This window comes from Chenopodium album, chromosome 24, assembly GCF_948465745.1.
Source record: "Chenopodium album chromosome 24, dcCheAlbu1.1, whole genome shotgun sequence".
NCBI lineage: Eukaryota > Viridiplantae > Streptophyta > Magnoliopsida > Caryophyllales > Amaranthaceae > Chenopodium > Chenopodium album.
The window spans coordinates 13,978,054-14,001,092 of record NC_137857.1 but is presented as its reverse complement, the minus strand read 5'-3'; the positions used below and the strand labels follow the sequence as shown (position 1 = coordinate 14,001,092).

The following is a 23,039-nucleotide window of genomic DNA, read 5'->3' as shown; positions in this document are numbered from 1 at the left end:
CTGAAATCATGCATTTATGTGAAGATTTATTCACAGAAATCTTTCTAAAGCTGCCGGTGTTAACACTTCTTCGATTTCGTGCCGTCTGTAAATCTTGGTGTTCAATCATCGATTCCCCTGCTTTCATTTCACAACACTTTGAATTATTCAACAAGAATTCTACCAAGAATCAGTTACTGTTAATTCATGCAGTTACACAAGATGATGGAAGGACTGAACTAGAATTCGAAGTCGTTAATCAATTTACATTCGATAGAGTTAAACTAATTGCCTTTTTAACAGAAAATTGCAAGATTCATGATATCTTTAATGGTTTGATTTTGTACCAAGAAATACGTGATCCAAAAATTAAGAATACAATGTATCCAGTGTTGATGTTATTGAATCCCTCTGTTCGAAAAGTTCGGACGCTTAGTCCTTGTACACTTTCTGAGCAGCTCGGCCACGGTATCGACAACTTTGCTCTGGGGTTTGTTTCTTCTAGTAATGATTACAAGGTGATTGCATTTGGAGGAAATGATAGAGTAAATGCTAATTTGTATAAAATCGCGGTTTATTCATTAAATGAAGATCGTTGGAAGATGAAGAATGTTCATGTTGTGGATAATCCTATTTCGCGATATACTGTGTTATTGCACCACCGTCATTTCTGTCAAGGGGGTGTACATTGGATAAGGGGAGGGCGAGATACAGTTTTGTATGAAGGCGGGCTCGAACACACACATTTTTCATCCTTTGATTTTGGGGCAGAGGAATTTAGATGTTTGCCATTGCCTGGGAGGAAGATGTTCAAGTGTATGTTTGATTTCGGGAAATCGTTGGCAGTATTCGGGATTTCTGCTGAGAGTAGCAATATGTGGATTATGAGGGAGGATGTTGGAGAGGTTGCGCCTGAGAAACCATGGGTTCGGTGCTTTAGAGGTGGTTCGAGTTTAGATGCATTCGAGTTCTTTAAAAGGAACAAGTATGCAAGGATTACTTATGATGAATATTCTGGTGTATTTTTTGTGCTGTCTTGGAAATATGGTCCAATGAGTCTGATGTCTTATGACATTATTAGCCGACAGATAAGGACTATAAGAAGAGTTTATGGTTATCGAGTTTGTTGTGCAGATGCTTATGTCGAGAGCTTTGAAACTTTGGAAAAGATCCAATTGCGATATGATGATTGAAAATCACAGGTATATAAGCATGACTTCTATCAACTTACAAGGTGTTTGTCACTTAAAAATTTTCAGTGTAATATAAAGACTGTTATTGTACATTTGTAGTGCTTCCATTCCTCGGAATGTTGTGTTATGTGATCTTAGGACTTGAGTAAGAGTTTCATTATGTAAACAGCGTGCAGAAACAATTTAGCCTTATTCTTTGGTGTGATATTATATTCTTTGAAGGAATGCCTAGCACTGCTGTATTTGTTACTTTTTTTTATAGATGTACTGTTGGTTTCTTTTGCTATGATTTCATTTGGACACATTACAGATACCTGTAATCTTCATTTTCGTATTTAATCATTAATGCTTATTTGTAGTGGTTTAAGTTGGTAGTTGATAGAGGTGGTATAGCACCCTTTGTTTTGCCTACAACAGAATTTGCAATGTAACAGCGCCACAAAATGATTTTGTCAATCTGGTAGACTTGAGATTACGAAAAGTTATGCAAACTGTTGCGAGAATTTGTTAGTATTTGTGTTTAGTTCGGTAGAAGTTCTTGTAAGATCTGATCCTTAGTGTCTGCCAACACCCCTCATTATACTCTATAAAATTGAAAAATTCTGAACAGCTAGCCATTGTTTTGTGATAGCTAAATGAAATAATTGAATGAACAAAAAGTAAAATGATTTGAATTTGGGGTTTTTATAAGAGAAGCACTGTCTTATGGTCCTTTTGATGTCATTACTTTCAAAAAGCTTACCATATGAGGTTTATAAAAAAGTTTTTAAATCCCAAACAACTCCCAACCAATATACGTACGTACGTAGTACTTTTTTAAATGATCTTCAAATGCCTATAATTTCTAACCAAACCCAAAGTTATAGGGATTTTGAGCATAAGGTATCTAATTTTATTGCTTTACTACTAATTGCACTATTTGGATTGGGTTATTTGGGTATAAAGATTAAGGAAGAAATTAAATCACAAAAATGGCCATATGACTACAAAATAAAAAAAAAAATAAAAAAAAATGAAAAGATCGAGATAGCGAAAGTTACGTAACAAGCTCTTTCACAAAAAAAATAAAATAAAATAAAAATAAAAAAAAATTACATAACAAGGGTAAATACCACACGTCCACACCCATAACAAGATTGTCTTTATTTTGTTTGCTGATGAGTTGTTTTCTCAATGGTCAGATTCGTCCGATAAGGTTTTGGACTCATTTTACCCGGATTCTCATTGAGGAAATTCGAAAAAATGAATGAAATGAAACAACTTATACAAGTATACTTTAGCACTTTACTACTAGTAATACATTAGGCCTAGAAGTTTTTGGACCCACCCATTAACAGATAGTACACAATCCCTGATATTTTAGTTCGTTGAATATTTTATAATAAAAAATGATAACCAATTTTTTTTTTATTGGCATAATTTCAATCAATTCTGATTCAGTTAGTTGGTAGTTAGTTTTCCCGCCTCTTTACATTTTGAGCTTCTCCTATAACAACCCCTCAAATCATTCACTTATTACATCAACTTAAAACTAAAAACAAAGAATATTACTTAAATCATTTACTTCACAACTCAAGCAATCACTCATTTTCTGAGATATTCAAAACAACCCTTTTCTTCCAAGTTCAAATTTTCGTAACAAAATTTTATGCTGAAATCATGCATTTATGTGAAAATTTATTGACAGAAATCTTTCTGAAGCTCCCGGTGTTAACCCTTCTTCGATTTCGCGCCGTCTGTAAATCTTGGCGTTCAATCATCGACTCCCCTTATTTCAAAACACTCTGAATTATTCAACAAGAATTCTACCAAGAATCAGTTGCTTTTAGTTCATAAAGTCAAATACAATAAATGGCGAGGACTAGAAATTGGAGTCGTTGATGAATCTACATTCAACAAAATTAATATGTGGTTTTTTATCCAATTATTGCAAGATTCGTGATATCTTTAATGGTTTGATTTTGTTCCAAGAATTGCTCCATATTATGAGTTTACAAGGTTTTCAGTGTTGAAGTTATGGAATCCCTCTACTCGAAAACATCAAATTCTTCGTCCTTGTCCACTCACACTGCCCGGCGATGGTGTCGACAACTTTGCTCTCGGGTTCGATTCTTCTAGTAAAGATTACAAGGTGGTTGCATTTGGAGGATATGACAATGGAGTAGATAATGTTAAGATCGCGGTCTACTCATTTAATAATCGTCGTTGGAAGATTAAGGATGTTGGTGTGAATAATCTAGTTTCGAGTTTTAGTATTCGATTGCATCACCGTTATTTTTGTCAAGGAGCTGCACATTGGATAAATGGAGATATAGTAGTTGAGTATGATGGCAGTTTCGAACACACACATATGTCTTCCTTTGATTTTGGTGTAGAGGAGTTTCGACGAGTGCCATTGCCTGGGTGGAAGATGTTCAAGTGTCTGTTTGATTTCGGAAAATCGATGGCAGTATTCGGTATTTCTGCTGAGAGTAGCAAAATCTGGATTATGAGAGAAGATGTTGGAGAGGTTGTGCTGGAAAAACCATGGGTTCGGTGCTTTAAAGGAGGTTCGAGTTTAGATGCACTTAAATTCTTCATAGGAAACAGGAATGCAAGGATTACTTATGATGAATACTCTGGTGTATTTTTCTTGCTGTCTTGGAGAGATTCTCCGGTGACACTTATGTCTTATGACGTTACTAGCCAAAAGATTGAGACTATTAGAAGAAATTATGGTTATCGAATTTGTTGTGCAGATGCTTATGTCGAGAGCTGGGTGACTTGTTCTGCTTCTATTCTTCAGAATGTTGATTGATGTGATCTTAGGACTTGTGTAAGAGTTTCATAATGTAAACAGCGTGCATAAACAATTTAGCCTTATTCTTTAGTGTAATTTTGTATTCTTTGAACGCACGCCTAGCATTGCTACGTTTGGTGCTTTATTATAAATTGATAGGAAAATTTGTTCAAAAGGACCAAAGAAAGTGACTCTTTTATTCAGAAGGACCAATTAAGACAAAAGTTGTTGAAAAGGACCACAAAAGAGACTTTGGGTTGTTCAGTGGGACAAAGTCACGTTTTCAGGCAAGTCAACGCCGGAGTATGGGTCATTAAGTTGGGCCTTTTTGTTTTCTTTTTCTTTTTTTCCCATTATTCCTAACTAATTCCCCCCAAAATCAGATTTCACCCAAAATTTTTAGATCTTCTTCTTTCTCTCTCCTCGAAGTGACGAACCCTAGAATCAAAGCAAGTCTGCAATTGCGGCTCTTTTTGGTGACAAATTATTCGGGATTGCAATTGAGGAGACGAGGAACAAGGTTAGTACTGTGAATTTGGTTGCAATTTGTCGAATTTAGGGGATTTTGCTTGATGTTGTTCGTTTTTGTACTTCAAAATTGAAATTGCAGGAACATGAATATGGGAAAATTGAAGAGGACTAAGTTGCTTTCCCTTCCCTTTAGCCATTGTTAGGGTCGAAATACAGAGAAACACAGAGAAATGTTGAGAAAGCAACTGAAATAAGGTAAATGAAATTGACTGGAGAGAGAAGAACTTAAAAGACTATACCTTTAACCCCAATTAAATGGCTGCTCTGACCTCACCAACAATGGCAGAACATACTAAATGCCATGAACAGTGTCATTCGAGGAGAGAGAAAGAAGAACAATTACAAAAATTGGGGAAAAAAAAGAATTTTGGGGAAAATCGTGAAATAATGGGAAAAAAAGAAAAAGAAAAAAAAAGGCCCAACTTAATGACTCACGTGACTAGCACGTGATGGTCAACGCCGGACTTCCGGCGTTGACTCGCCTGAAAACGTGACTTGGTCCCACTGAACAACCCAAAGTCTCTTTTGTGGTCCTTTTAAACAACTTTTGTCTTAATTGGTCCTTCTGAACAAAAGAGTCACTTTCTTTGGTCCTTTTGAACAAATTTTCCAAATTGATATACTGTTGGTTCTATTGCTATGATTTTATATGGATAGATTACAGATAACTCATTTTTGCATTAATGCTTATTTGTAGCGGTTTAAGTTGTTAGTTGATTGAGGTGGTAAAGGCACCCTTTGCCTTGCCTACAATGGTATCTGCTACAACAGAAGTCACAAAATGATTTTGTCAATCTGTTAGACATGAGATTCATGAAAAGTTCTGCAAACTATTGCGAAAAATGTGTTAGTATCTGTGTTTAGTTCTGTAGAAGTTCTTCTAGGATCTGATTCTTAATGTCTGCCAAAAGCTCTCGTTATACTCATAAATTACAGTTTATAATACCTGTGAATAAAAAAAATAATCCAAAGTAATGAGCTAGTAGTAGTGCTGTATTTGTTCGTTTCCTGCAAACTGCAAGCTCTGTAAGTGATGCCCTTAAGGGAATAAGAGGCGATAAAAAAACATGTTATTAAGCAATATGCCATACTTTTTACTGGTTGCAGCATGATATTACTCGACAGTATCATTTATTGCTCCTCCAGCATTGATCCTTTATTTACTGCTGTTAGAATGTATCTGTACATAAGCAGGTGGTGGAAGGTTAAGTTAATACCGATACAATTATTCAACTCCATAAAATAGTACTACTGTATCATTGATAGAAGATTATTTTTAAAAGGTTAAGTTAAAAAAAAAAAAAAAAAAAAAAAAAAAAAAAAATCTACAATCTATTTTTTTTTTTTTTGGTGAAGAAAATCTACAATCTATAAATATACAAAAACAACAATCGCTGATATCATCACTTTTTAATATTGTACACATGTCAAGTTGTTGTTAAAATTTTTCCCACCTAAATCAATTGCTAACATTATATTCTTATTTATTTTTTTTTTAAAGACAATTATTATATTTTACTCCATAGGTATATTATGAATTTATAAATGACTATCTGGCTTCAAAATGTAATTACTTTCTATTAAAGAGTACTCCGTAATGCACAATTTGCTTAAGTTTTTACTCTTCTTCAAAATTAATAAAATCTAAATATCATTACAAATCACAATTAATGATTATGTTTTTATAATTTATCCTCAAATGAGGGACATACATAAAATATATATTTATTTCAATGAATTTTTTTAATGTCATGCATTCGCACGGGGCTTATCTAGTTATATTTATAGAAAAGTAACCATAAACAAAAAATGTATTCATTATTTATATAGAAGATATATACAAAACGTCAAAAAAGAAGATATATACAAATCAAATCATTCATATATATCACATAAAATCATTTTACAAAAATAATTAAATATTATATGCAAATAAAATCGATGACCCAATGTATATAAGAACCTCTCTGTATAGTGTATACTACAGTTTGCGTGTTAAAACCCTAATGAATATGGCGCAACCAAAAATAATGGAGAATGATAGATTGAGTTTACTCCCAGACACAATCCTTATACACATCATCTCCTTCCTTCCAATCAAATCTGCCGTAATCACCTCTGTGTTGTCTCATCAATGGCGTTATCTCTGGACTCACATCACTAACGTCGTCTTCACCCCAACTTGTCTTCCTTCTCGTCGTTATAATTCTTCTGCACCTCTTATTTTCCCGAAGCTTCCCTTTCCGAAAGTAAACAGTTTTTATCTCTGTTTGTCGAGAGATTTTTATGATTTTTCGAATGCGGAATCTTGGATTCGGGATCTATGCACTCGAAATCCAGAGCAAATTGTGGTTGAATCGAATATACCTACTACTATATCTACGGGTACTTGTTTTTTTCAATGTCAATCTCTAGTTGTGCTTATGTTGACTAAAAATATTTGTGTTTATGTGGATTTGTTGTGAATCTTCCTAAATTAAAGAAACTACAATTATCTGGATATTGGGATGATGCGTTGGCTACAATTATTAGGGGTTGTCCACTATTGGAAGATTTAAATCTGGTGATCACGGCTCACGGTAATTGCTATATATTTGATCATTTGTTGGATTTATCGGCTCATTACATCAAGAAACTGGTTATTATTAGAGCGTATGACTATAACTTTAATCCAACCTACCTACTTGTAGTTAATCTGTCAAAGCTAGAAGAAATAACATTACATGTTCCTTTTGGTTTAGCGAATGTTCGTTTTGTTGGGTATTCTAGTGCATTAATAAGTGCAGAATTTAGATTTAGTAAGAAAATTAATCTTGGTAAGGAAATTAATTACCTGAGTCGTATAGCAGGACTTGCGCAGTTGATTTCTGAAGTAAGATCTCTTAAAATAGATAACTATGCTTTGGAGGCTGTTTGTAGTTTAGAAAATGAAGTTGTTCTTGGGATGTATCATGGTTATTGTGAGATACCTAGTTGTAGTTGGAGTTGGAATGATGTGGTGCTTTTACTACAATGCTGTCCCTCTTTAGAGGTGCTCAAAGTAGAAATATCGAGATACTTAACAAAAAGGGATGCACTCGAGCATTGGCCTTCTTGTTGCAGCCCTTGCTGGAGTCGGTTAAAGAGGATTAAGATAAGATATATTAGTGAGAGTAATGCTGATTTTGAGATTATAAAGTACATTTTGAATTGCGGAAAAGTGTTGGAATTGCTATCGGTTCATGTTTCTATACGAGGTAATAAAGCAAAAGTCTCAAGGCAAGAAGATGTGTTGTGTGAGAAATTCTTTAGTCTTCATAATCCCTCAGGTTGTGAGATCAAATTCCGTGGTCAATATGTCTCCTCTTCAAGTAAGGACTTCATTCCTAGTCATCGAAGTGTTCGCTTGCACCTTGGCTAAACACAAAGTAATTTATCAGAAATCTTTTGGTTCGGGATGCCAAGCTCTTTTGGTTCATGTCTTACTCTAAGAATATATAGTGGTGTTCTTTATTTTGGCTAGATATATCATTTTCTCTTTACCTTATTATCTTGGTTTGGTAAAATAATTTGTTTTAGTCTCCTCTGTTTCCTATGAAGTGAGGGATCTCTTGGTTTCATTTCGGCTCAATTAATATACCATTCTTGGTGGTGCAGTATGATGCTACATATATCAATCTTTAGCAAATTCATGCAAATTCTGAACTGATAACTCTATTTCATAACAAATTCATAGTTTTTAATGGTCTGATGCATAAGCTTTTAATTCACACTATCCACATTGAAAGGATTTTGAAGTTCTCAGTGCCAAATTTGTACGTTTGGCTGTGCATGTTCTATTTGCTTCTTGCACCACTGGTGAGTTGATTGCTACATCTCAATCTTTTTACATGTTCTCGAGTAAAACGTGTTCCTTCTTTGATGTAAAAATATAGTCAAGCCATTTTTCTCAAAAGAAATGTTTTCTCAAAAAGGTTGTGCTACTTTGTTGTGGTGTTGTGTAAAGGATTGTAATTGAAAATAGCATGAGTTTTATGTCACCTATATTAGCCACATCAATCTTGTACTGCCCCGTATTATCAGCCTTATCATCTCTGCATCAATTTGGTTGATTAGACAACAGAAACTTAGTATCTGATACTGAAAATCATGTCTTTATTGTAATTTTCATTTATTTTTCACTTCATTCTCATTGGTGTGAATTAAGTCATTTGGTAGGTAGTTAGATACATCAAGCATACATGTGAAGTTAGCTTCTCTGGTTAGGTTTATGCTGCGCTAGCTTGGGTAGTGTGAAGTTTGAACTCCTTGCTATCTTTATTGTTCTTTCCAGATCTGATGTAATCAAGACGGTACTTTGTAAATATCCCGTACTTAATTATATTGAATATATTAACCAATTCTTAGATTTTTGATCGCTTAGAAAGGGCAAAAGAAACTAATGTAGACTACTTTGGAATGGCCTATACGTCCCACGTCCTGTATCAACTAAAGACAGAGTTTCCAGCAAGCCACTTTTTTTTTGATCTTATAAAGGATGGCTAATACAATTTGCAAATGGAAGAATTAGGAATTTTTTTGTGGCTCATCAGAGCTTTTTCCTTGATGATAACCATTTACTATTTCTTGAAGCTCGATCTCTTCACCAGATCAGATGAACCATATAACCAAGAGAACCCATGAACCTGAATAGATGAGCTTGCCCCACCATTGAGTTGTTTGAACTTGTTCATAATGTATTTGACTATGTATAAGTGCTGTAACCAGTATTGCATCTAAGATGTTTGAAGTTAAAAAAAAAAAAAAAACACGAAAAGTTGGAATCATTAGTATGTCAATCTTCTTTGCATTGTATGCCTTTTGAATTTACATAGTGATGATGATATTTTCTCTTTGATCCACTTCATTTTTTTTCCGATTATTGGTGCAGGTAGGAATTTTGAATCTTCTTTGGTGTTGTATCAGACATCTCAATTCTATTGTGATTACTCGAAAATAAACCATTACTTTCCAATACTGTTGAGGTGACTATATTATTACTGATTATAAATAACAATCCCCTAAATATGGCAATGACTTACAAAATTGAAGTAGATCGCTTTGAGGTGACTATAAGAGTAGTAACACTATGACTGAGCTTCATTGAAGTTTGGAGCTGAGGATCGGACTTTTAATAAAAAAATTATCTCCGGCGCATGAATGCAAGATAATGGCTTTAAACAAGTAGTATGACTAGCTAGGCATGGAAAGGCACTACTATTAAGGTGATAGTAATTAGTAAACAAAAAGTTGCTGAAAAAGTTATAGTGAAGCTGTATTTCTGCCCTGAATTCCTGATCATTTAGCTATTCTCCTTGCTTGTGCTCTTGTCGAGTTTAACTCCACAAGCTGATCTTTGCAGAATTCAAGGTGTTGTAGTTATCAGCGCGTTAAAGCACTGTGCAGAGATTATGGGTAAAGTATCTGCTGTCGATTTGGCTGCTATTGTTGAGAAGTTGAAGGCCTATACATAATTGTCACTTTGGCTAAGTTGGTTTGCTGAATTTGACTAATGTGCCAAATATTAATTACTCGTACTTAATTTAAGTCGTCACATCTCCAAACTCGATCAAGGGAGGGGAACTCCACATAAATAAATTCCACAACTTTACAAAGAATACAAGTGTATAACCTCCTGAAAGGGTCAATAAGCAACAAAAAATTAGCTAGCAGATGGTCTAATTAAGTTGACACTTTAGATAGTATGGAGGTGTAGCTTTGATTTCTTCATGTAAAGATCATTTTGGAGGGAATTTTCCCTCCTAAACTCTATTTATCTTTTTTTTTTTTTTTGATAATTTTTGCAAAATTATTAATTTGCCTTGGAACTTTATTGCATTTATAAATTATTTACTGGTATGATTAATATTTGAGCTGCATCTTTCTAGGGATTTTTTTGACTTTTACCACCAAAAAAAAAATCAAGAAATTGTTATTTCTGCTGAGAGTAGCAAAATGTGGATTATGAGAGAACATGTTGGAGTGCTGGTGGCTGAGAAACCATGGGTTCAGAACTTTAAAGGAGGTTCGAGTTTAGATGCACTTAAATTCTTCATAAGGAACAAAAATGCAAGGATTACTTATGATGAATATTCTGGTGTATATTTCTTGCTGTCTTGGAAATATTCTCCAATGAGACTGATGTCTTATGAGATTACTAGCCAACAGATAAGGACTATTAGAAGAAATTATGGTTATCAAATTTGTTGTGCAGATGCTTATGTCAAGAGCTTGGTGACTTGTACTGCTTCCATTCCTCGGAATGTTGTGTGATGTGATCTTAGGACTTGTGTTAGAGTTTCATAATGTAAACAGCGTGCAGAAACAATTTAGCCTTATTCGTTAGTGTGCTTTTGTATTATTTGAACAAACACCTAAGCTAGCATTGCTATGTTTGGTGCTTTATTATGTATAGATGTACTGTTGGTTTCTATTGCTATGATTTCATATGGATATATTACAGATAACAATAATATTCATTTTTGCATTAATGCTTCTTTGCCTAACAGAGCCACAAAATGATTTTGTTATAGTACTGTACTGCAGTTCTTCTAGGATCTGATTCTTAGTGTCTGCCAAAACCTCATGTTATACTCATACTTTACAATACCTGTGAATAAAATCAGTCCAAACTAATGAACTTGTAGTAGTGCTGTATTCGTTTTTTCCCTGCATATTTAACATATATACTTATGTAGTGTGCACTTGAGAAATGAAGCAACCAGCAAGGGACTTACAAACTGGACAGCACGCAAGCAGAACTGAAACGCAAATTTTTTCAAAGTAAAATGGTTTTTTAAACAAAAACTGCATCCGATCCCTAACAAAAAAAGTAGACCTGGGATGAAGTAAATGCAAAGAGGTGGGAATTGGAGGGTAAAAAAGAATCTGGTTGAAGTCTTGAATGACTTGACTATGATAAAAATGTATGACCGGTATCTGTCCACACAGTAGTTCACATAGTGTACGGTAATCAGAAGCCATAGTTGATGTAGAAGGGACCATCCATAATGCTCCAAAAAGACTTGTTTGTACAATGTCAACAGCAAATATTGTTTAGAAGTTTCCCGATTCAGTTATGTGCATAACAGTACCAATGTATTATTGTCCAAATGTCGTTACCTATGAAAGGATAAATGCTACAGGTGTATGAAAAGAACTGAACTGGCCTCAGCAATATGCCAAGTAAAGCCCTATCTTGCTGGTTGCTTCATTGCTCAAGTGCATACTATATAAGTCCCTGCAATACCTGTGAATAAAATCAGTCCAAATTAATGAGCTAGTAGTAGTGCTAGTAGCAGTATGCTGGATTTCGCTCAACAGTTCATCTTTACTGGTCCCCAAGCATTGATCTCGTTTGTTGCTGTTAGAATGTATCTTGACATAAGCAGGGGACAGTGTATAATCATATATCTAGTTCACAAGAACCAACTATGGCATCCATCATTTACTTACTATAATGTATGGTAAACCCTTAAACCAAGCAAATTAAACTGCGACAACTTGACAAGACACTAGTCTTTAAATATCGGCTTAAATATTTTCCAAGATTTGTTTTTTTGAAATCAGGGGGTAGTATTTTTTTTTTTTTTTCTTTTTTGTAATGTATTTCTGACTACATGATTTAAGGCGAGATTGTATCTTTGAAATATAGAAATCTCAGAATGACTAGCCATCATTTATGTTAACTAATTTAGAGCATATTTTGGGAAAATCAAATGCACAAAGAGTAAGGTTTAAGATGCAGAACCAAAGTCCAAAGAGCATAATAGGAGAACTACAGCAAAGTGAATATTTCGTCATAAGGAGTGATTCTCTTTTATCTGCTATGACAAAGTGATGCCTGCTGATATTGTGCTATAGTTGTTTTGTAAATAGGCTGCCAGTTTTGTTGTCATTCACTAAAGCAACGTCTCAAGTTGAGGATAGAGGATTGATGTACAGATTTGTAATTTGCTTCTCTTGATGCAACAATTTCATCATAGATGTCTCTCAAAAATATCATGCTCTTCATTTAATATGAGGAGCGCGTTTTTTTTTACTCACTGACTGTTTTCAGATTACATAAAAATGTTCCTGTAGTTAGTTTTCATTACCTGCATGCACTAGATTATTGACCTTTGCGGGCTATTGACAAGGCTGCATCATTTCTTTTATGTACTGTCCTATGCTATTGTGTTGGTTAACCTGATCATACTCCAGACACGCGAAAACCCAGCCCTTGAGGAAAGCCTTGTTATGTATTCATCTTCTTCTCACTTGTATTATGCTCAAGTGGTGCAATCTATCTTTTTCTATCATATGATCATTTAGTTAATTTTATTGAACAACCAAGATTTTGAACAATCCTTGAACTATCATTTGATGACCTGTCAGAATACTACTCTTTTTTTTACCTCTACTTACCATTTTTACAAGATAATATTGTGGGAATTTTTAAAACGTCAATTTATAATTTTGTAACTTCAAAAGTCGGGTCAATTTTGAGTTGGATTTAACCAATTTAGTTTCAGATTCTTCGAGTTCAGTCATTTTCTAGAATCTTTTCCAATTTTATCTTCAAGACACAATATATTATTTTGATTTTTGAATCAATTCTAAGTCAGAGTTAGATTTTATGAGTCTTCAAACAACACAAAGATGATTTCCTTCCAATAAACTAGGGAGCATTACCTCTCTTTACAGTGAATGGGTTAATTAATTTTATGAGTGCTTTTTATTTATTTATTTTTTTTTTTTTTTGGATAACGTTAGTTAATTTTGTTTCAGTTAGTTGGTAGTTAGTTTTCCCGCCCCTTAACATTTGGAGCTTCTCTTATAAAAACCCCACAAATCATACTCATTTACATTAATCTCTTAATTAGATTACAAAAACACTCCTAAACTCAAGCAAATCTCTCATCTTCTTTCTCTTCACAACAACCCTTTTCTTCCAACTCCCTCGTTATAATGCAAACCCAGAAAATGAAAACCCAACCGGGTGACACGTTGCCGGAAGACTTATGGAAGGTGGTATTTCAGAAGCTGCCGGTGAATACACTTCTTCGATTACGAGGCGTCTGCAAATCTTGGTGTACAATAATCGATTCCCGTGCTTTCATTACACAACACTTTCAACATTTCAACGAGAATTCTTACAAGAATCGCTTTCTACTAATTGAAAGAATTGGAGGCAAGGGATGGACTGATCAAGTAATCAGAGTTGTTAACTCCAGACTTGAAGAAATTGCCCAAATTACTACTATAGGTAAAGATTGCAGGGTTTGGGAAACTTTGAATGGTTTGTTTTTGCTCCAAGATAATGATTATAAACCTACTTTGATTCCAAATTTGAGGTTATATAACCCCTATGTTAAAAAATCTTTGGATCTTCCTCCTTGTCCGCTGCTCGTCTTACCCATTGACATGTTTGTTTTGGGGTTTACTTCTTCCAATAAAGATTATAAGGTGATTGGATTTAGAGTAAAGTCTTCCAAATTTGACGAATTGTCGTCAGAGATCAGGGTTTATTCATGTAATGATAGTTGTTGGAAGACCAAGAATGTTCAGATGAATGATGCAATTATGTATAGTGATATACTATTGCGTGATTTGTATCAGCCTTATTTCTGTCAAGGGGCTGCGCATTGGTTGGTGAGAGATGCAGATGACCTGTTCGAAAACACCCATGTTCTTTCCTTTGATTTTGGAAGAGAGGAATTTCGATGTGTTGAATTGCCTGCTGAGAGCCGGCGAATGAACAAGTTTCTGTTTATTTTTGGCAGATGTTTAGCAGTGTTTTGTTTTACTGCTGAGAGAACCGAAGTATGGATAATGAGAGAGGATGATGGAGACCGCGTGCCCCAAAACCGATGGGAACGGTATGATACCAAAAATTCGAGATTGGATGCAGATACCTTCAATGAACTGAAGAATTTTGGAATAGGTGCAAGGGTTACTTATGATGAACAGTCTGGTAAATTGTTCGCTCTGCGTTTGGATTTTCGTGAATCGAATCTGATGTCTTATAGCATTAAAAGCCAGCAGATGGAGACTTGTGGAAGGATTGTTGATAATCGAATACATTATGCAGATACTTATGTCGAGAGCTTAGTGAATCCTCTAAAAATATCCAACGGCGATTAACAGGTACATAAGCATGGCTTCTATCAACTTACAAGCTGTTAGCCACTTGAAATTTTCAGAATAAACCAATTAGAGAGTACTGTAATAAACATTATTTCTTAGAACATTGTTTGATTTCTTTTGTTGTGATATTAGGACAATTGTTGTACTGCTTCCATTCCTCGTTAATGTCGAGTTATGTGACCTTAGAGACTATTGTAAGAGTTTCATTGTGTTTGTGATTTTGATGGTTCGTTCTTTTTCTAGATTCTTTATGTAAACAGCATGCAGATACAGTTTGACAGTTTGATTCATTGAAGGAACTGTCTGGTGCTTTATTGTAGATGTTAATGTTGGTTTCTTTTGCTATGATTTCTTATGGATGTTGCTGTTAGAATGTATTACAACATAAGCAGGGGACAGTGTATAACTATATGTTTAATTCACAGGAATAAACGACAGTGTCTATCATTTAGTTATCTATTATGGTAAACCTAGCAAAATAAGCCGCGACAACTTATAAGTGTATAACTAGTCTCGAAATAGTTTCCAAGATTTGTTTTCATGAAATCAGATGGTATTTATTTATGTATTTAGACTACATGATTTCAGTGTTACTGATTTAGGCGAGATTGTATCTTTGAAAATTGAAATCTAGAATGACACGCCATCGATTAATGTTAGCTAATTTAGAAGCATAATTTGGGAAAATTGGATGTACAACAACTAAAATGATATGAGTTTAAGAGGCAGAACCAAAGAGCATAGTAGAAGAAGGAGATCTATAGGAACAAGAAAATATTTGGACTAGACAAGTGCAACAAAGTGAATCTCTCGTGTAAGAAGTGATTCTCTTGTAAATTTGGAGAAAGGTGTCATCTATTGTGCTATAGTTGTTTGTAAGTAGGCTGCAAGTTTGGTTGTCATTCATTAAAGCAATGTCTCAATTAAGTACTGCTTTGAAAGTTCCATCGTTTGCTTTGTGAATTGTTTAAATTAATGTACGATTAACCCTATGTCAGAAAAGAATTGTATAGATATATGTTAGTACTAATAAACAATGAATAGAGAAATGTATTATTGTTAATTGTGTGTGGGATGAATTTAAATACTTCTAGTTTATTCTACTAGTTTTAAAGGGCATTGAAGATTTATTATATAGATTGTTTGAGAAAACAAAATAAAACTCCTCATATACCATGTTCTTGTACTTTTTTTTTCAGGAAACTACAAGTTAAAAAAATGATTTAACAAAGTACAAAAAACTAAGTACCCGTACTCTGTAATTTTTTTTTTTTTTTTTTTTACTTGTACTCATAAAATCTCAATTAATAAGTAAAATATTTAAAAAGTAAAATTTATCAATCAACTTCACCTCTTTTCTTTATATGCAGGAGTGACGTAGCGTTATTGAGATACTCCATTAATTTTTCTTTAAGGTAAAACGTTTTTCTTCAGCACATATATCAATGAAACTTTGATCAATAATATTTGTAATTATAAATGAATAAAAGTTTTAATAATTAAAAATTAAAAAATTATTCACTGAAATAACTTTTATAAGAAAATATATATATTGTGTTAGTCCGGACTAACAAAATGTTTCGTCAGTCCGGACTGACAAAATGCGGATTTTTGATACCCTTAATTAGCGGGATGATATCCTTTATTGGCTGGATGGTATCCTCTATTGACTGGATGGTATCCTCTACTAACTGGATGATATCCTTTACTAATTAGATGATATCCTTTATTGACTATATGATATCCTTTATTGGCAGGATGATATGCTCGATTAGATGGATATTATCCAACAAACTAATAAAGGATATCATTTCTATATCATCCAGCCTAGAAATGATATCGTAATATTGCCATTAGAGGATATATATATATATTATCCAGCCTATAAATGATATAATCTAGGCAATAGATGACATCATCTAGTGCCTAGATGATATCATCCAAATTATAGATGATATCATAGAGCCAATAGAGGATATCATCAAACTATAGATAATATCATGAAACCTATATAATAGAAGATATCATTGAACTAATACAGGATATCATGGAACTAATACAAGATATCATCTGGACAGTAAATGATATCATATGGTGTGGTTCCCGTTATCGGGATCTTGTAGTTTACTATGGATGAACAATGGGGCAACCCTACCTTGTTCAATTCGCGCTCTAACTATCACAATTTCAAGAAGAAAAATTAACTGTCATAAAGGAGACAAGTATATTGAGACGATTACTCAAAGCTTAGGCAAAGCACCGATGGATAAAAATTGATATAAGTCTCCGAATGAAACGACTTACATTAGAATACTAGGAAGTAAACACTTGTGCGCAGATTAAACACTTGTGACTGTTTGGGCACAAATCGAACAGGGCGGGGTCGCCCCACACTTGTCTTCGGCTAAATACAAAGGCATACGTACCCTACCGCAGACATTGATTGGAAAAAAAGAAAACCGCGTGGAATACGTATCATATATAGGTTTTAATCCGATGCTAAAGACGACGTGGTATTAAAGATTTCAGTTTATGCAACCGCAATATGGACAGATTGATACAATAAATTGTGTAGGGATCGAGTCTCTATACATCAAGCGGTACTAATGTAGTTATTTTTGTTATACTTTACACTTAGGTACTTGTGATCTATCAATCAAATTTGTTTAGTAACAATTTATAAGTGGTCAACTCAAGTATTTGTATTACTTTGTTTCCAGTATTTGTTACTGATTTATTATGAAAATACGGTGTTCGCCTTATTCTTTTCGACGTCTTGCTTGCAAATTGACATTTCAGCCATTTGAATCGCCTGAATGTTCCTTAAAGCGAATATTGAATGACTATGATTAATTATAATGTTATCCATTATTGATGAAACATATGTTATATTTCCAACAATGTAAAATTTCAGAATTTATATTTTTACATTGGGGGAAAAATTTCTCCATTGAACTTGAATGTTAATGGCTACATCAAACAAATTAGGTGTGAAAAATTAACAAATCCACTATATTGTTAATAAAATAATCATAAATCAGTATTCAAGACATGATTCAACTATTATGTGGAATGTAAATTTCGTTGATTATACACCAATAAAGCTTCAATTATTCTTATTGAACACCACCAAACCAAAGCTTCATTTATTCTTGCATAAAATTTAAAATAAATCCCTTAACTATAAGAGAGGATAAACAGCAGGATGAATTAGGGAAAACATCCTAGCGAAAAAGATCAACATTACAAAAAAAAAAAAAAAAAATAAATAAATAAATAAATAAATAAAATTGGAGTAACGGCAAAAGATGGCGGCTACAGAGAAGAACATAACCCTTTTTTCAGGTTTCTTTTTGGAAAGCCAAATTAAATTTTTTTTTTTTAAAAAAAAAAAGTGTTTTCTGACCAAAAAAAAAAGGAAAAAGAAAAATTCCAAATTCAAAATTTGTAGGTTGAAATTTTGGGAAAAAGTTAAAATTTTTGCTGGAAATCTATACTTATATATTAAAAAGCATTTAAAAATGTCTATCATGAGATTTGAACTCACAACCACTAAAATATGCATTAGATATCTTACCATCTCATCCATGTATTAATCATGTTTTTCATACTCGACTCATAAATATATAAGTATATGGATTGGAGGGAGATCTGAAAATTTAATAACTGCAATTCTTAAAAAAAAAAAAAAAAAAAAATTGATCCTATTATTTGCTAATTATGATCATTGAGATATTACATACAAGCAAGAAAAATTAACTATTGTTATAAATTTTAGTTATTTAAATATTTTGATAATAATTATGTCTTTATTTTCATCATACTATAAATTTTATACAAAGGATATGTCTATATAATTTTCTTACACGTACATGTTTATATAATTAGTCAACACTCAATAGTTGTTTCATAAATAATCTAATATATATATATATATATAGGGGAGTTTTTTCCCGAGTTTTTAGGGAGCCACATAGGATTTAATTTTCTTAACGCGCCTCATAGGATTATAAAGTTTAGTTGTAGCCAATTAAATAAGAGATTATTAATTTATTTTACAATTAAATAATTCAAATGTCACGTAAGCAAAATTGACAAATGATATTTTTAAGTTTAAATTAATTAAATATAAAATATTTTCTTTTGATATTAATAATTTTATCTAAATATGCAACAAATTTTAGCACATAAATACAAAAAAAAAAAATATATATTTTAGAAAATTCAAACAAACCGTGCATCGCACGGGCTTCATCTAGTTTATTTAATGAGAAACTATTATCAATTATAAACAAATAATGAATAAATAAATAATAAAGAATAAACCTATCTACTCAATTACAAATGTATAAAAAATTATCCGGAGCTTCGTGTGGGCCATACACTAGTTTTGGCTGAAATTTTGGTTTTTGTTGAAAATGGGCCCAAATTTGTAAGCCAATGAGACGCTGCCAGCACATGTTGTATGCGGGCCTACTAGCTTTGTATGTGTAGCCTTTTCCCGGAGTCTTTGCACAAATATATAATTCTCTCCAGCATCAGATGAAGACTTCTCAAGCACAGTGATATTCGTCAGTGATGCAGATAAACTTTCATCAACACGAGCCAGTGAAGTCATGGTTTTTGCATGTGTTTCCTAAAAACAAAGAAACAGATCAGAAATCAAGAAAAACACATGAGAACACAATAAGGCAAAGAATGAAAACTTGAAGCGTTATTATGTCCACAAGCATAAAAGGTGTGTGGAAACGGATGCCTAACATCTACATATTGCAGAACAAAATTACACCAGGGTTACAGTCCTTACAAAATACAAATGGCCATGACTTCATGTTTCATGATTCACCAAAAATACCACCCATTTTTTTAATATCATTAAAACTCCGACTACTTTTCATTCAAGAAAGAGACAAATTCTACTTTTTTGAAGTAAATTTCACTCAAAGCTAGAATTACAGAAAAGATTGATAATAATCATGTGTCCACAGCAGCTTACAGCTTGATGCACATTACTGATAGTTGACATAAAATAACCAGTACTTACAGTTTATTACAAAATAGAATATCATCAAGTTAAAAATAAGACTAGACCACAAAAACTGTAATCCAGATTAACATATATATATGTAGAAGACCCCAAAGTATAAGCATCTTTACTTCTTCAGTTCCTTTACTTTCTTTCTTTTTTTAAGATATGATGAGAAGCAGTTTTTTTGACTCAAACCCATAGAACTCTAGGGACATTGTGAGGAAAAAATTCCCAACTTTGAAGGTATGAGGGAGCTCTAACATTAAACTCTCACACTTAACTCATATAGGGATAGGGAGGACAAGTTCGCACATACGAAACCCTCCATAGCTCCATCCTACACTCCTATTTGGAGCTTGTTAAACTACCCAAGCTGCAGATGCAACCATCATGAAAAAAAAAGTGACAAATAATCTAAACATATGTCATGTCAATCACTTCTTCACATAAAATGTAAGGAAAACATCTACATTTAAAATACAATTATCTTTTCTTAAGCAGATGGAGGAAATTCTATACCGGATAATGGACATTTCATTCTCCACCTTGAGCCAAAGTATCTTATTTTTATCAATCAAGGTTTTCAAATAAGTTAAAAATAAAATTCACCCATTATCAGGTGGAAAAACTATGAACACGGGTATGCCTCTTAGCTATAGGATCACAATATACTAAAAAAAATAAAAAAGATAACAAGTCTAAGATGAATACTCTCACTTTTCTTACTTCCTTAGGAGTTAAACAATAACACAAGCAAGTGTTCATTTGTGATGAGGTGACAATGGTTGGATTGTATCTTATTAAATGTATATATGAGCACATATCCATAACAACTAAGTAAAACAAAGAAAATTTTTTGTCCATGTAATACTTCTTTTGTTCCATTTACTTGCTCCAATATTCTTAATTTTTGGGTATCCTGATTTACTTGCCCTATTCCTTTTTAGCAATTAAAAGTTCTCTACTTTTTATCTTGAGTTGGGTCTCACACAATTATCCACCCAATTTTTTCTCTCTACATCTCCACCCCTGACTACCATCTAGATTTTCCACAATACCGCAACAAGTTTCTTGAAAAAAAATAAATAAAATAAAATAGGAAAAAAATTACACATACCTTAAGTCTCTTCAAGTTATCTTGAAAAGCTTGTTTGGCAATTTTAGCCTGCTGAGATATGGACATTGTCCCAGCACCCTGTACACCACCAATTGCCCCTCCAATGCTAGGTGATGCGTACATGTAACTTTGAGGTTGAATAGATGATGCATTTCTGCTAACTTCGGTAGGTCCTTCTTCCATTCTCTTGCCTAGACCTTTCCTAAATTGCTCCTCTTCCCATTTTCTCTCTTCCTCGTCATTGTCATCATCTTCCAGACTACTCTGCCCAGCACGCACTGGTCTTTCATCTACATCCTCAAATACACCCTTTGTGGGACCATCTATCTTCTCACCAAACATTGCAATTCGAGTTTGGAATTCTGGTTCCTCATCACTTAACCCCTCATCAGCTCCATGATTGCTTCCAGAATCCAATGACATATAATCTGGTGCTGCAGCCTGTGATGGACGAAGTTTCTCCCTCTTTGCTCGTATAGCATTAATTGTTGCTTGATCTAGAAGATCCATATCCTTCTCCCTCCTCAGAGAAGCATTCTCTTCTTTTCTTGAAAGTTTGTCTTCATTGAACTCATCACCAGCACTCCCAGTTTCTAGAACTGGTTTGACAAGACCCTTGTAAACAATTACAGGCTCTGAGGAAGGACTAGGTTTCGTGTCTGATGCTGCCGGTCTCGGCCTAGAGCTAACAAGGGTTTTGGTATTCTTTTGAAGCTCAAGCAGGGCTTCTTTTGTATATTGGCCAGCTTGAGGTTGAACGTTGGAGGGAAGTGAAGTCGAGGAAGACCCACGACGATCCTTGACAGACGTAATATGATGAGAGGAACTGGACTTGGAAAGACGGGATGAGGAAGATTTTTGTGGACGAGAAAATGGGGTCTCATTTTCTTCATATTCAGCAAAACTAAGAAGCTTTTGGTGGTTTTTCTTCGGTTTATTATTAGAAGCTGCAGCTTTGTTCAAAGACAGCTTCGTGGGAGTTTTAGATGGATCCCCATTACCGCTACTTTCATTATCTTCATTGTCATCACCTACTCGACGACGAAAATTTTTCGATCTAGAGCTCATTGATACCATTGCCAAAGCCCCCTCAATAATCGCCAATCAAATCTAAATGTTCAATAAAGTTTACCTGTTACAATTACGGTCATTGTTTCAGCAACAATAAGTAGACTAAACAATCACATAAATACAATTAAGGTCTAATTTCATAATTGAATCCTAACATTAAAGGGTTGTGCAATACATTAGCAACCAAATTTGATTCAATTATCTCGGAAAAACATATAACTTAGGGATATTTGATTCAATAATCTCATAATCTTGTTTTATTTTGGTTATGATGGTTTCATAATCTTAGAATTTAGAAGCAATAGTTAAGATTTTGGAACCCTACACTTAATGCAGTGACAATCAGGGAAAAGAACTCCGATTTCATAGTTAAATCCTAACATTAAAGTGTTGGGCAATACATTAGCAACCAAATTTGATTCATAATTATAGGGATATTTGATTCAATTATCGATTTCATAATTTTAGGGATATTTGATAAATTGATATGATGATAACAAATACAAACAACTTAGGGATATTTGATTCAATAATCTCATAATCTTGTTTTCATAATCTTAGAAATTAGAAGCAATAGTTAAGATTTTGGAACCCTACACTTAATGCAGTGTTGTGCAATACATTAGCAATCATATTTGATTCATAATTATAGGGATATTTGATTCAATTATCGATTTCATAATTTTAGGGATATTTGATATGATGATAACAAATACAAACAACTTACCTCAGAAGCTGCTTCAATGGGAGATCAAGAACTAACTGCGCTTCAACGGAGAACGCCAACTGCAGTTCAATGGAAAACGTTGAGTGCACTTCAATGGTTATCTCACTAATCTGAGAGAGACCAATTCTATGACCCGTCACAGTTATTCAAGGTCTAATAAATAAGGGGAAAATACAAGTTTCACTCCGATTAAAACTTGTAAAGGGTATTTTTGTCAATTCCATAGATAAAAAGAAGGGGAAAATACAAGTTTCACTCCGAGAGAAACTTGTAATGTGTATTTTTGTCAATTCCATAGATAAAAAGAAAATTTGCCAAAAATAAGCCAACTTTTACCCGGTTAGCTTAAAATAAGTCAATCTTTTACTAGTAATTAACTTAGAACTAGCCTTTTGGCCCGTGCAATGCACGGCTTGTTCATAGAAAATTGCATGAGTAATGAGTGAGAAAATACCAATAAATAATTA

At 33.6% G+C, this 23,039-nt stretch overlaps 3 protein-coding genes across 3 annotated transcripts; 2 read left to right on the top strand and 1 right to left on the bottom strand.

The window, feature by feature from the left end:
* Window positions 1-6,494: 6,494 nt before the first annotated feature.
* Window positions 6,495-7,882, top strand: LOC145610578 (uncharacterized). Its single transcript, XM_081665890.1, has 2 exons — window positions 6,495-6,867; window positions 7,173-7,882. The coding sequence occupies exons 1-2, from the start codon at window positions 6,495-6,497 to the stop codon at window positions 7,880-7,882; spliced, it is 1,083 nt and encodes a 360-aa protein (XP_081522016.1).
* A 5,567-nt stretch (window positions 7,883-13,449) lies between these two features.
* Window positions 13,450-14,625, top strand: LOC145610577 (F-box protein CPR1-like). Its single transcript, XM_081665889.1, has one exon. The coding sequence runs from the start codon at window positions 13,450-13,452 to the stop codon at window positions 14,623-14,625; it is 1,176 nt and encodes a 391-aa protein (XP_081522015.1).
* A 4,171-nt stretch (window positions 14,626-18,796) lies between these two features.
* Window positions 18,797-22,694, bottom strand: LOC145612320 (transcriptional repressor ILP1-like). The gene is made up of 3 exons (XM_081667687.1): window positions 22,573-22,694; window positions 20,775-21,906; window positions 18,797-19,264 (listed from the first exon to the last, which is right to left on the bottom strand). Exons 2-3 carry the CDS (start codon window positions 21,849-21,851, stop codon window positions 19,013-19,015), a joined length of 1,329 nt encoding a protein of 442 aa, XP_081523813.1. The 5' UTR covers window positions 21,852-21,906; window positions 22,573-22,694; the 3' UTR covers window positions 18,797-19,012.
* Window positions 22,695-23,039: the final 345 nt, after the last annotated feature.